The sequence below is a fragment of the Ictidomys tridecemlineatus genome, chromosome 6 (assembly GCF_052094955.1).
Source record: "Ictidomys tridecemlineatus isolate mIctTri1 chromosome 6, mIctTri1.hap1, whole genome shotgun sequence".
NCBI lineage: Eukaryota > Metazoa > Chordata > Mammalia > Rodentia > Sciuridae > Ictidomys > Ictidomys tridecemlineatus.
The window spans coordinates 138,582,455-138,597,770 of record NC_135482.1 but is presented as its reverse complement, the minus strand read 5'-3'; the positions used below and the strand labels follow the sequence as shown (position 1 = coordinate 138,597,770).

The 15,316-nt window shown below is 30.3% G+C and overlaps 1 protein-coding gene across 4 annotated transcripts in view; it reads right to left on the bottom strand.

The window, feature by feature from the left end:
* Positions 1-15,316, bottom strand: part of Dach1 (dachshund family transcription factor 1) — a 390,816-nt gene that overhangs the window by 98,738 nt on the left and 276,762 nt on the right. For all 4 annotated transcript variants that reach the window (XM_078015803.1, XM_078015802.1, XM_078015806.1 and 1 more), the window contains 2 exons: positions 9,501-9,636; positions 5,689-5,823 (listed from right to left, as the gene is read on the bottom strand). In XM_078015803.1, the coding sequence (XP_077871929.1) occupies positions 5,689-5,823; positions 9,501-9,636 (271 nt within the window). The remainder of the gene's footprint in view (positions 1-5,688; positions 5,824-9,500; positions 9,637-15,316) is intronic.

Genomic DNA, 15,316 nt, shown 5'->3' with positions numbered 1-15,316 from the left:
ATTGCTCTTTTCTGAACTTTTAATGCTGGAACAATGTAGCTATTGGTGTGACTACAAAAAATATATTTTAAACAGTGAGAGAGCTCCATGCATACCAAAAGTGAATCAAGAAAATAAATCAGATTTAGCCAAATAATCACTAGTCTTTCCTGATTTTCCCTGGAGAAGGCATTTTATCTGATCACAAGTAAAAGTACTATAAATGTCTATAGTATATAACTATTATTTAGAAGATGCAGCTCGGTGTGGTGTCACACACCTGTAAGCCCAGGGGCTCCATAGGCTAAGGCAGAAGCATCTCAAGTTCAAAGTCAGCCTCAGGAAATCATCAAGGCCTATGCAACTGAGCAAGACCCTGTCTCTAAACAAAATATTAAAAGAAAAAAAAGTTGGAGAGGTGCAACTGTTTAAGCACCCCTGGATTCAATTCCCAGTACAAACAACAATAAAACAAAATTATAAGACTAAATACTCAAGTTTTTTGAGATATGAGTTATAAAAATTATCAGTAAATATTGACATGATTTAATTTTCTAAGTATCAAAATGTTTCTAAAACGTAATTAAAGACTTATACACAAATAAATGACTTTATTTTTTAAAATCATATTTACATTAACTATATAAAATTAATTCTTAGAAAATGAACTTGATGTAAAATTGAAGTAGTTCTCTTTACAAGTGGTATGTGTGAGTAGTTCACAAACAGGATCCCTCTCCATCACAGAATATCACAGTTGGCTTTTGACTATTCTGTTGCAGCCCATCCATACTAATACCTTATACTTCCTATGATTTACAAAACCAAATATATTTGCTAATCCTCAGTACATTTTTAATAAATTTAGGTTCAGTAAAATTGTTTTGAGTAAATTAAGGCTATTTTTAGTACTATAAAAATTTACTCAAGCAATTGCTTTCACAACTATGGATATGCAACATAACTATAAATAATTTTCTAATATTTTTCTTCCAAACTGTACACCTTACAATCTTGTTATGAAATGCTCTATGATACCATAGTTTTTGATTCAAATTGAGATCAAATATAAGTCATGACAACTGTGAAATTATGAATTATAAGTAACAATGTGCTGGATTCAGTGGTTTACACATCTGCATTTTCTCATCTACATAATTAAGCCACATATCCAGTAGCTTACTTGATCGTATTAATGGTTTCCATTGAATATTTATATAGATCTCATTTAAATCTGAAAAGGTATTTATTGGATTCACTAATGCTGAATCCTGTGCTAGAAATACAAAGAAGGTGAGAAGACATACTTCCGATATGAAGGATAAATTTGGGCTGGACACATCTGTAGTAAGAGGCATATACATTCCAGGTAAGTAAAAAAAAAAAAAACAGAAATTACCTTGTAAAGAAGAGAGGATGTTTGAGAAACATGAAAGTTGAGTGTGACAGAACAGTCATAAAATTGCATGTAGTTAAACAATAACAACAAAGACCATATTTTAAACCAATTGCCCATCATTAAGGTATTGTTATGGGAATTGTACAGAAGGATTTTGTTAAGTTTTTACTTAAATATTTTAGAAGTTCTGCATATAGAAATTATAATGTATAGCCTAATGAAACAGGTATCTTGAGAAAGTTTCACCTGAGCTTGGCAAATGAAATCTGCCTTCTACTTAAGAAAGAACTCTCAGATCCATAAAAGATTGTTGTCCATCATTAGAAAATTCAGAATTAACTTCACTTAGCATTTGTTTGTTGGGGATTGTTAAGTGAAGTTAGGCAATCACAAAAAAACAAGTGCTGAATGTTTACTCTGATATAAGGAGACGGAATCATAATGGGATTGGGGATGGCAGAGCATAGGAGAATTAGATGAATTTATATAGGACAGAGGGGTGGGAGGGGAAGGAAGGGGCCATGGGAGTAGAAAAGATGGTGGAATGAGATGGACTTAAGTACATGTGTGAAGACATGAATGGTGCGGCTATATTTTGTATACAAACAGAGATATGAAAAATTGTGCTCTATATGTGTAATATGAATTACAATGCATTTTACTGTCATATATAACAAATTAGAATGAAAAAATTATTAAAAATTCAGAATTAAACTATTGGCATTAACACCTTTATTTCGAAGGCTTGGAAATTGAGGAGGAAAGTTATATCATAGGTAATGTTTAGGGAAAACATAAAGAGATTTTGAGACATACAAAAACTTATATCTGAAAAATATATGTGAAGAATGAGCAGAATGTTAGAGGATTTTAAATCTAAAAATATTCATCTGATGTATATTAATATTATCAAAACATTGAAGATACTAAAGAAGAAGGGCTCTCAGTCTATATGTTTCTGTTTTGTGATAAGATACTAATAAGTTCAGGTATATTTGTACGTAACATTTACTGTAAATTAGTATAATGTCCATCTAGAATTAAAAAGAAGAAAGCTATATTTGAAGTTTCAATTCAAATTTTAGTAAAGTTAGAAATTTTAATCAATGAGCAAGTACAAAAGAAAATATTTTAAGAAATGTTCCCACAAATTTTAGAAAAGTGATGGCATAGATTACTCTTTAAATGATCCATGAGGATGAATACAAAAACGCATTATTAACAAGGGAAGAAATTCTAATGTGTTTAGTTTCTATACATATTACTCTAGTGCTTCATCCTCCACTTTAGAGTACCAAAAAGAAATTATTTTATACAAGAATGTCAAACATTGGAAATCTTAGGCAATGCACAACAAGAAGAATATGTCACAAAAGAAATATTTTATGGCCTGAAGCAAATTCCCTGAATTTCCTGCCTCTTCTCAAATGACCTTTTTAGACCTTCTTCTAAAATGTTGGTGGCCTGAAAGCATTCATAATAAAAGAAAGGTGGTGGGTTTCTTTAAAATTACCTTATGAAAACAAATGAAGGGAAAACAATAATAATATTTCCTAGAGGAAATATTAAGATATGGATTAAGAAAAAAATGTACAATTGTAGTAAAGAAAGTGGTGGAGGGGGAGAAAACGTTTACACTTATACTTGGTTTCTTTTCATGTATCTGGTTCTCAATAAATATTTACTAATTAATTACATCACATTGGAATACTTAATCCAAGATTGAAATGCATTAATATAAATTAGGTATTCAAAAGTTAGTCCCAAGGATACATACTTAAGTTTGCTACAATTAGAAAAAGTTAATATTATAGACTTTATTATACTTTTTAAATTTTTGGTAAATTAAAAATGCAATAAATTTTACAATTACAAAGATGTATATACTAAGTTACAGGAGCAGTATGAAGCATGCTCCAAAATGTGTTGAAATTCAGTAATTTGAGGAAAACCCACCGAAATATGCATGATAGAGGGACTGTAAATTAGCATCATTGGACAAATATATGGGGGATTAAACACAGAGATGCAGCACCAAGAAACACTGAGTCCATGTATGTAATTCAAATGTCAATTATTACTGCCCATTCCACTACATATAGACTGAGGGAAAAGATCAGTGATCTTAAAATCCAGAAGCTTAAGGGAACTTGAGATGTGTGGAAAAGTGAAAAGACATAAAGATCATTTTAAAGACATACTATGTAACTGCATCAGAGTTTTTCTGGGCACATATCTTTGACAAACTTCTTATTTAAATAGAAATTCATAATTGTAAGAGCATTTTTACTTACACTTGGGATGACTGCAACACTTCTGTGTCTGTTACTTCTGGATCCACTAAATCATTTTTCATATTTATATTTTGAAGGTGCTTTAATTAAACTCTCCTAAGGCTTAAACCCCTAATAAAGTAGTCCCTATTTCAAAAATGGGAGAATTTACTTAGCAGTTAGGATTTTCAAACTCTAATGCTGGAAAAGCCACTGGCCCTTCAGCTGGTGGTTACTTAAGTTTTCTGTCTAATAGAATATGAGTCAAAAGCTATTTAATATTAAGAAGAACATAAAATGTTAAAAAGTTACTGAGGATTAAGATTTCAGACCACAGTGATTCTCAGCATACAAATGAATTTCAGTATCTATTTTTAGTATCAATGTTTTCTTAAGAATTATTGCCTTTTGAATGATTTAGTTGCTGGGAAGCAAATTACATACGAGAAGTCCAAGCCTAAAATGACATGAACATATAATTAATTTCTCTACAAATGTCTCTAAATAAAGTTACTTGTTTAATACAGATATGAGTAGTAAGAAAGTTACAGGGTTATTATGAGGGACATGATAAATGTAGTCATGAAAGAAAACAATTTTTAATTTAGTAGACTCTATCAATCTAAAAAGCCCATGAATATTTACTATTAATTCAGTATGCTGGAAAGTAGATAAAAGAGAGTGAGTTCATGCAAGAAAGAGCATCATAAAACAAAACAATATAATAGTATCAAAATTTATTTAAATTTCCATGATTGCATATCTACATTTAAAATCAAAGGGAGCATCACATTTCTAGGGAGAATGATTAAAATATATTTTCCTTTATAAAAGATGTGTTAAAATATCGAGAAACCTTAGGATACAGCTAAGGTCTTTGTTCTGACAGCAAAACCATTTAGAAAACCTTGATGTGATCTGAAGTACCATTAGTAAGTAAGTTTTTGTGTACATTCACGGTCACAAAGCTCAAGACATTTTGTAGGAATGTATCTTGCAAAGGTCAGATAATGCCACCTTTTGCCTTGCTATTATTCCTTAAAGAATGGGCAAAGTACCCATCTATATTTATACAACTGAAAACATTAATTAACATTGAAAAAGAGGTGGAGAGGCTTGTACATTCACAATTCAAAACATATAATTTGAAAACACTTGTATCTTTTTGCATAAACTTATAAAATGGTTGTTTAAAAAATTTCAATTTCCTTGTGAAATTACTTCATTAAACACCGATGAAAGTACACATTAAAAGGGCATAGGCTACAAAAATGGGTTAGGTTTATACAAACAAAACACCGGTAGGGCTGGGCATGATAGTATAACCCTGTAATCCCAGTAGCTCAGGAGGTTGAGGCAGGAGGACTGAAAGTTCAAAGCGAGCCTCAGCAATATAGTGAGACCCTAACCAACTTAGCAAGACCCTGTCTCAAAATAAAAAAAAAAAAATTTTAAAAAAGGGCTGAACAAGTGGCTCAGTGTTTAAGCACCCCTGGATTCAATCCCCGGTACCCTCTACTAAAAAAAAAAAAAAAAAAGTATCAGTAGGAAACTTGGAGCTGTTTGTTAACTATAATTTTGGAATAATAACTGGTACATTGACTGATGAGGTCACTTATATGCCATTATAGATTGGATTCAATGACCATATATCTTTCATCCAAGAAAGACTTCCAATAATCTTTTCTATGTTGCTGTTGTTCTGTCACAGAAAGAAAAAAAGAATGAAAGTGACTATAAGGTAATAGGAAAGACAAAGAGTATCAGACCTTTAGGAATTCAGAGATAAAAATTAGGACGAACAAATCTCTTTCAAAAATATAGTGTGAATTAAATTGTAACTTACCTTTTTTCTTTTTAAGAGAAAAGCATCAGGTCTTCATTCATTCCTCTTTTTGTTGAAAGGCTCAATTTTTTATTAATATTATACATTATACATTTTAAAATATTTAGTATCATTTCACATACACCTCATCTGTGATTAAATCTAGTTCATATACTCAACAGAAAAAATAAAGCCACAAAATCATAAATTACCTTTCTCAATATGCATCCTTTTCGACTCATGTCCCATGTCATGACCTGCTAAATCTCCCTCCTTTGGCCCAGGGAGTACATTTGGTGATAAACCCATCAGCATCTGGTTCATGGACAACCCATTCTGATGGACAGCTGTTAAGCCCAAAACAAAAGAACAAACACAAAAACACCATAACACAAAAGGTTCAAATATATCAATAAAACTCTTTCAGGCACAAAAGTGAGTAAAATCATAATGGTCTAACTTCAAAATTATATTCTAGCCCTAAAAACTGTGAGAACCAATTACCATAATTCTTGAAGATAAACAGAAAATGTTGAAAATAACACCATTTTACTTTATTTTTATGTCACCTAAAATCATGTACCTAATATTTTTATTGATTAAAGTAGTTTTGAATGACCATACTACTGCTATTACTACCAATGAAAAACTCAATTTTTAAAATTTACTGCAAAGAAGTCTCTGCTCAGTAAATAACCTCCCTTAATTCTACAACAATTACAATCTTAATATTAATGTGCTTTTCAACACTGTGAAGTTAAATTTTAATAAATAATATTCTAGTGACCTGAAAAGGCAAATATGAAGGTAGATTGTAAAATTATTGTTTCAAGGGGCCATAGATATTAGAGTATTACTTTAAAATTTGGCTCAGAATTCAAACTTGAAAATAAAAGTGATTAATTAATATCAACTAAATGGTTGAATAAATAAAAACAATAATTGCTTTTTTAAACCATTAACAGTAAACTGTCACTATTGAAATGATAAAACACTGTCATTATTGAGATGATCAAACACTCATGATTTTCCCAATCCAGTCAATAAATTCACTTAAAGGGCTATCCATGAGAATCTTGGTTTTGTGCAAAAAACAGAGTAGAAAGAATTATTCATTAAAATCTTACTTTCTCTGGAAAATATTTTTTAAATATCACAAAATACATTAGGGATTACTATTTCACAAACACGTAGAGTAATTATTTTGGAAACCAATGATGATTTTTAAATTAGTGAGTAAAAGTAATAATAACAAAAAATCTACCATTGTAGTAGGTGATAGTCAACATGTTAACAGAATGATAAAGTGATCATCAATATTGTACAAAGACCATGTTTCCTGACGTGATTCACTGAAAAAGATACTCCGTCATAGTTGTGTAAATTCATGCCAAAAATACATAAACTAAGTCTAATCATGACGACACCAAAAAATCTGGAGGGTCATGCTACAAAATAATTGATCTACACCCATCAAAAATACAAAAATACTGAAAGAAAAACAGATCAAGGAACTGTTCCATTTTCTTTAATCAAAAGCAACTGAGAGTATATTGATAACTAATTGCAATGTGTGGTTCTGGATTGGCTTTGGGGCCAGGAAAAATAAATCATGTTGCTAAAATCATGTACCCAAATATTTTTATAGTAGTAAGAAAGAGTTGAAGTTTGAATAAGGTCTAGATCTTAAATACTAGTTATATGATAATGTTAATTTCCTGACTTTAACCATTGTTCTGTGGTTATGTAAGAAAAATATCTTGTTTTTTGAAAACAATAAAGTATTCGAGGCAAAGAAGCCTTATGTGTAAGACAGGGGCATTAGGGAAGCAATTTGCCTTTATAGAAATCTCTCCCAGGGCTGGGGTTTTGGCTCAGCAGTGGAGTACTCGCCTAGAATGTACGAGGCCCTGGGTTTGATCTCAATACCACGTAAAAATAAATAAAATAAAGGTATTGTGTCCAACCACAACTCAAATATAAATATTTTTAAAAAAAGAAAAATCTCTTTCAGAGAGATTAATTAATTGGGTGAGTCTGGGTGACAAATATATAAGAATTATTCATATTATAGGTGAAAATTTTCTATTACTTTAAAATTGTTTTTAAGTATTAAAAATAAACATACATATGTGTAAATATATACATATGCAGAGGCATATGTATGTGCATTAAAATCTTACTTTCTCTGGAAAATATTTTTTAAATATCACAAAATACATTAGGGATTACTATTTCACAAACACGTAGAGTAATTATTTTGGAAACCAATGATGATTTTTAAATTAGTGAGTAAAAGTAATAATAACAAAATGTGTTTTTTATTCAAGCAATTATAGTAGCATGAAAATATAAAAATCTGTCATCAGATATTTTCTTATCAGATATTTTCTTATCAAGAATAAGAAAAACACAATCATTAATAAAATAACATGAACATAGAGCACAGCTCTTTCAAATCTTCCCCAAACTGTCCATTATTTCCATTTAATTCTTAGGAAAACAAATGTTTCTCTTCCTCTAGGAGGACAGCACTTTTCCAAAGGCAATATCATATAAAAGCATTCAAAATGAAACCAATATTCATCATTAAATTTCTGGTTCTGATGTCAGCCTAGCACAAGAGCATACAGAAGACACCATTGGTTTTGGAATGGTTGTCAAAAGATACATTTTTATCAATAAAAAGTGACCATAATATCATGCAATTAGGGAAATAAGTTTTAGAGTAGCCAAGCCAAATACTGATATTTTTTATTATGTATAACTATGTACTTTCTAATGATTGATATTTAACTTATAATTTTATTTCATACTGTTCTATATACGTTCAGTTATCCACTCCAATAGTTCTAAGACTAAGGCCTTTGCCTTATACAAAAATTCCTTTACAATATAGTAAGACATTTTCAGAAAATGTCTTCTGGTTTTGGAAATATTCTCAACAACCAGTCCAATAAATATTGTGAAATTATATGAAACTTACACTATAAATATGGTTTTGTAAAGTAATACCTAAAGAATGGAAATAATATATTACATATTGATTTTGTCAACTAAGCCATTCTCTTTTAATGTATTCATTTTGTTGAAAAAAAATTCTTCAATTCTTGCAAAAAGTCACCTGTTAATTGAATGGCATTTTAACTTTATTTTTAATTTTCTTGACCATGAAGACCAAGATTAAGTATTGTAGAAATTTGATGAAATGAAATACAGCCCTAATTTAAAACTTTTAATCATAATATAGGGCTATAATATGCATGACTTATTACTACAAACTCAAATCCCAATTTTAGCCAATTTAAAATTCTTCAATCTCTAAGTCATCTGAGTGATTCAGAAATAATTTTTAAGACTATAATGTCTTTTTATTGGTGCATTTTAATCATATATAATATTGGTATTCATTATGCCATATCCATAAATGTATATACCATATTTTGATCAATCTCATTCCCTAGTACCTTCATTTTCCCTCCCTCCTCCTTCCCCTAATTGGCTTGTTCTATGCTACAGATCTCTCTTCTTTATCATTATTATTATTTAAGAGTATACTGTCTTGAATTTGATTTCTTTTACTCCTTTTTGTGGATATCTTCATTAACTCAATAATGAATTTTTAGAACTAATGAGTTACAAAAATGGCAGAGATAGAATCAAAGAAATTAAGTTGAATAATCCCTACACAATAGACTTAGACATTAGCTATTTGAGAACTGGCTATTTACCTCAGAAACTAATCTAGAAGGTTACTTACTTTTTCTGTTTCATAGCTCAAATTTTTATGTGTAGCATCAAATAGAGGGAGTTTATATCAGAACCTGTTAATGTTGTATCATTCTTCATGATGGAATATCATGGAATATCCAAACTGGGAAACATAATTTTGAGAGATGGCTATTGCTACAAAGCTTCAGAACATGATACATCTGAGATCTATTTGGAATGAGGGCATTTTGATTAGAAAAGCCACCTGCACCTAATAAAGTTTAAAATGGTGACAAGTAAAAGTATGACCTACGGATTCTGTCAGAAGAGCTCTCAGTCCGCGCTGGGGAGCTGGACACACTGCTGCTGCGGTGTGAAGATGGGTGACTGCCAGGCCTCCGACCCTCCTCCAGAGAGGGAGCAGGCGAGGGGCTGTCTGGAACACGCTCCTACACCACCATGCGAGGAGAGGGAGGAAGAAAAGAGGTAAATTCACTGGACCTCTATTACATGAATGTTAATCTTTCTTATACAATATGAAGCGTGAAGAGAAGGAAGCATAACATTTCACTAGCATTTAACTGCAATAGAAAACATCTTTAATCTAAACAATTTTTTTTCTTAGTAAAGTAGGCAAAAAATGTTTTAAAGCTGCGATTCTATATATAAGTCTGGTAAATGGCTTAAAATGCCCTTATAGGTAAGGGCATATGTTAGTCTTCTTATTAGATAAAAAGTAAGCCCAAAAGAGAGAGCCGGAACTGTCTAAGAACCCATAAGATGACAAAGAATTAATAGATCAAAGCAAGATTCTTCTCTTAATACTTATCATTTTGAAGAATCTTTAAATATGTTTTCCTGTTTCAGCAAGTGTCTGAAGATCATTTAGCACATACATTACCAATATATTTGATCAGAATAACACCACCATCAGAGAAGCTGTCAACAGCCATTTCATCATGACATACTTTAGGCACACACAGATGATCACAATGTAAGGCATCATGGAATGGGTTATTATTTAACCTTGAAATAATCTTCTTTGATTCAAATAATTCTCAGAATACCTATAACACCCTACCTCCAATTCAACCCCACAAACATTTTAAGGAAAAATCCATGAAATATGTATTAGTTGTGTCATGAGAAAATGACGTGTGTCATGGTATCAATTGGCCTTTTTAAGCTCTGTACCTTCACCATTTCAGTAACCTTCAAATACATTATACAAATGCCTCTAAAGAACTATTATAAATGGAGTTACAGATTAGCTTCATAATCATTTTTTTAACTTTTTCTACCTTGAGTAACAAAATATTTATACCTTAGATATTAAGATATAAACCTTGATGAACTATTTGGAAATATGATCTATGCAAATATAATTAGTTAAGATAAAGTATATGAACTCTTGGTTCAACATGGCTAGTGTCCTTCCAAGAAGATGATGTGAAAATACAAGGAAAGATGTTTTGTGAAGATGGAGGCAGAAGTAAGTCATACCATGGGTAAGCCAATCATGGCCAAGGATTGCTAGCTACCAAGAAAAACCATGAATATACAACGAAGAATTCTACCTAGAATCTCAGAGGGAGTATTATCTTTCTGACATCTTGATTTTGGACTTCAAACCTGCAGAAATGTGAGAGACTAAGTTTCTATTGTTTCAAGCTACCCAGTTTGTAGATCTTTGTTAAGGTGAGGAAACTAATATACTAGGTATGAAGTAGAGCCCAGTCTTTACCAGGGTTCTGAAGGTAATTTTAACATGCAACCAAAATCAAGTGCCAATTGAGTAATATTCTTTTAATTTTTCAGTGTTGTACATTTGTCAAAAAATATCTATAAGAGATATGAGACTTCTTTTTCCTGGAGCATGACAAATAAAATGAAAATAAGTCCTCTTCCAAAATTGATGTTATAAATTTACTTCCCAATGTACATACCATAGAATAAAAATGACCCCATGGGAAATTTTATAATAAAACTTTTACATTATCAAAAATATATATAAAGAAAAAAATGGCAAAAGAAAATACATCAGCTAAATTCTATTCCCAAAAGGCAAAATACACATTAAAATCTTTTAGTGACAACTTGCTGAAATTTAAGATCTTTTATACTGGTATAAAATATAAGGATTGGCTTCCAAAAGACCCATAAGAATATTCTTCAAAGAATAGATATGTTGTTAGTATTGTACCACAGCACTAACTCTTTACCTCAGTTGATAAGATGTTAAGAACTTAGTGCTCTATTCTCTGCAAATAGCAAAACTGAATGATATCTAAGTACATGTAAAATATATGCAATAGGGATGGGGTTTTGGCTCAGTGGTAGAGGATTTGTCTAGTATTGTGAGGCCCTGGGTTTGATACTCAGCACTGCATAAAAATAAATAAATTAAATAGATACATTGTGTCCATCTACAACTAAAAAAAGATGGGAAAAGGAATTAAAAAGAAAAGATATATGCAACATATTTTCCAACTCAAATCCTGTGGGATTCCACTTGAAAGACAAAATTAGCATAAGTGAGGCAGCAGGGCCGGAAAGAGACAAACTATACATCTCAGATCTTAAAATCTTAAATTAACTTGTTCAAGGAAGTTTATGGCACATCATGCATTTAATACAGTATAGGATACTAAAGAAAATAGTATCCAACAATACAATTCAGAATAACATTTTGAAATCATTTCAAATGACATTAAAAATGAACACATTACCAGTTATTTTCCAAACTACATAAGTGAAACATGTGTTTCTAAAATATCTACATTCTTTGTAGTACATAATGTGAACAAATGACTTAAATTTTTAAGAAACAATTATGTATATGATTTAAAATAGCAGAGAATCCACATCTGAATGCCAATTCTTTCTTATCTTTAACTTATAATTTAAAAGCAATTGGGCTTTAAAATTTTTTTCTTTAATATTCATCTCTATCATAAATTATGAAGCAATTTTAAATGGCAATGAGTTTCATATCAAAAATTTGCAGTACAAATCAAGGAATAATCTTGATTTTTTGCATAATACTCAAAGGTTCAATTTTGTATTCTTTCATGAGTATTTGTACACTTATTTGTACTTATTTCAGAGTATTGATTTGTAAAAGTATATATAACTCCTTGAAAACCTGTAAAAATACATTAATAAATTATGCTGTAGCTAATTGCATGCATAACAAGAGATATATGATAAATGTCTAAAACTGACTTCTTGAAATTATGAAAGGCACACTGTTTATGTGAGATTTATATTTATTTGTTTGTTTTTGTTTATGTATTTATTTATTTTTGGCAGTGCTGGGTTTGAACATATGGCCTTACACATACCAGGCAAGCACTATGCTACTAAGCTGCATCTCCAGCCTATTGTGAAGCATGTGTTTCTAAATTCCTTTAGAGCTAATTCCTAATAAATCTAACTGTTAATACTTGGATTGCACAGAAATACATAGTATGTGAAATACATTGTATATATTTGGGAAGGAGCATTGCTACATTTTCATAAAAATAATATTTCTAAATTAAACATTTTATGTTCTTTGAAATATCACTCATTTTTTATCTATCAATATATTTAATATTTCCCAAAATAATTGTTAGTGATGTTATTTGTAATGACATGTGTTTGGCTGAACAGAGATAAAGTCAAATATAGAAATAAATCATTGCTATAAATTCACTTTGCAGTCTGATTTTCCTGCTATCATAGATTTCTTAATAGTGTTAATGGAAAGCATTAGAATATTTTTTCCTTAGGTAGTTAAATCATTAAAATTTAAATATTAAATGCATAAAACTCTAGCAACAACGGTTATGCCATTGATAGGAATTCCTTGTTCAATATTTTCAGTATACAAAGAAAAATACTTTTAGTCAATATATTTAATTGTCAAAGTTTCCTGTGGTGAGTCCTTTAATTCATAAGTTATTCACTCATTTGTTTATACAGTCAAAATAATAAAAATAACACATATTAAATTAAGTAATAATAAATTAAAGTATTAATGCTAAGATGCATTTTAACAGCATGCTTTAAAGCTTGGAAAATAATGGTACAATTGTAGAATTTAATTTAGCATTGGCTTACTTTTGCTTTAATTATAATTTATATTTAAGAAAAAAGAATACAAAGACAATACTTAGTTTTATTTAAAGAAAATATTTTAATGTATGCAAATTTTGTGATTTAAAAGCTTAATTATTCAATTGAAACTTTCTATAAATTGAGATACAATGTATTCATTCATTTCACTTAATGTATAATTTCAATCTTTGGAACATAATGCATTGTTCTTTGAAGAATTTCATTAAAGTAAAATCCATTGAGCAAGTAAGATGTGAATACATTGTTGCACAAAAAATTAATTTATTTCAACAGCTTAATTCTTTTATCATATTTATATGCTTGCCTTTCCAGAGTATTCTATAAGATGGAGAATAATGCAGACAGTAAAGAATTGCTTAGGAGAGAATCTCATAATTATTACTGAAACAAAATAGATAATGAGTTTTATTCAGACATAATAAAAAAGAACTAGTTCAATGTCTATAGGGAAACTATGTAAACTAGATTTATCATTTCATTTGTGTTATGACCTTTAACCTCTAAGATGGGCCTGAAGTAGAACAGAGAGGAAGAGTATTTAATTTAATACTTCAACACATTGCTTTATAGTCCTGCATCAACTCCACCAATCAATAAAACACAATCTTTTGCAATGTTCCATCTTTATAAAACTCGCCACAATAATAAATGAAAATTTAAGAGGAGTACTCTTTCACAGAAAAAAAGGTCATACTAATAAACTAATGGTAACAGAATAACAATAAAGGAAAAGCTGCATATTGCTTCTGGGTAGAACAAGATAATTCAGAATCAAAGGTGGAATTAAAAAATAGAATACTTTAAATTTTAAAAAGTATAAAATATTCAATAGTACACACATCTGATTAAACATTTTAAAAATGACATCATCTCACCAGCCTCCTTTCTAGAAGAAAAATATACATTATATTTTATCAAAGTGAAATATTTTCTTAGAGGAGCAAGTATAATCACAACTCATTTTTCTAAATAAAGAACTATTTCTATGGACTCAATTTATTTTGCACTTTTAAATTCTTTTGTTTTTCCTTCTTTTTTTTTCTTTTTAATATCGAATCCAGGGGTGTTTAACTACTGAGCCATTTCCCCAGCCTGTTGTTTATTTTAAATTTTGAGACAGTATCTCACTCAGTTGCCGATGCTGGCTTTGAATTTATGATACACCTGCCTCAGCCTCCTGAGCTGCTAGGATTACAGGCTTGCACCACTACACCTGACTGCTCTTTCAAATTCTTTATGTGTTTTGGTTAGAGGTTACTTTATTGGAAATGATATAGAAGTAGCGAGACATGAATTATTTTTGATATAACTTATTAATTCACAAAATTGATACAGTTGAGCAGTACTTTATTCATATTTAACCGAAACTCCTGTGCTTTGGGACAGCTCCCATTTAAATTCATTCATTCAACAACATTTACTGAACACCTAGTATATGCCAAGCAGGATTCTAGGCTCTGGTTTTATAAAAGTAAACAAAACTGACAAAACTTCCTTCCCCATTGAACACATATCACAAACTGGTAAATGTTGTTAGTAAAATACAGAATTATTTACAACAGTTAAGAGTCATATTCAAATTCTCTTGCTTTGGCCAGACATGGTAGCATAGGCCTGTAATGCTATGTTTTAAGGCTTGGGATGCTGAGGCAAGAAGATCACAAGTTCAAAGCCAGCCTCAGCAATTTATTGAGGCCCTAAGCAACTCAGCAATACCCTGTCTCTAAATCAAATATTTTAAAAGGACTAGGAATGTGGCTCAATGGTTAAGCATCCTTGGGTTTGATCTTCAGTACCAAAAAATATATATATATATATATATATATATATATATATATATAATATATATTCTTCTGCTCTGTAAATATGTACAAAGAAGGTGAATGGTAGAACTAGGATTCTAGATTAAGGAAAAGGCAAAAAAGTACTTTTAAGAGACATACTGAATGATGCCAACATACTTATATGTAGTTAAAACCAGGCAGTCACCATCTTAAAACTCTACCA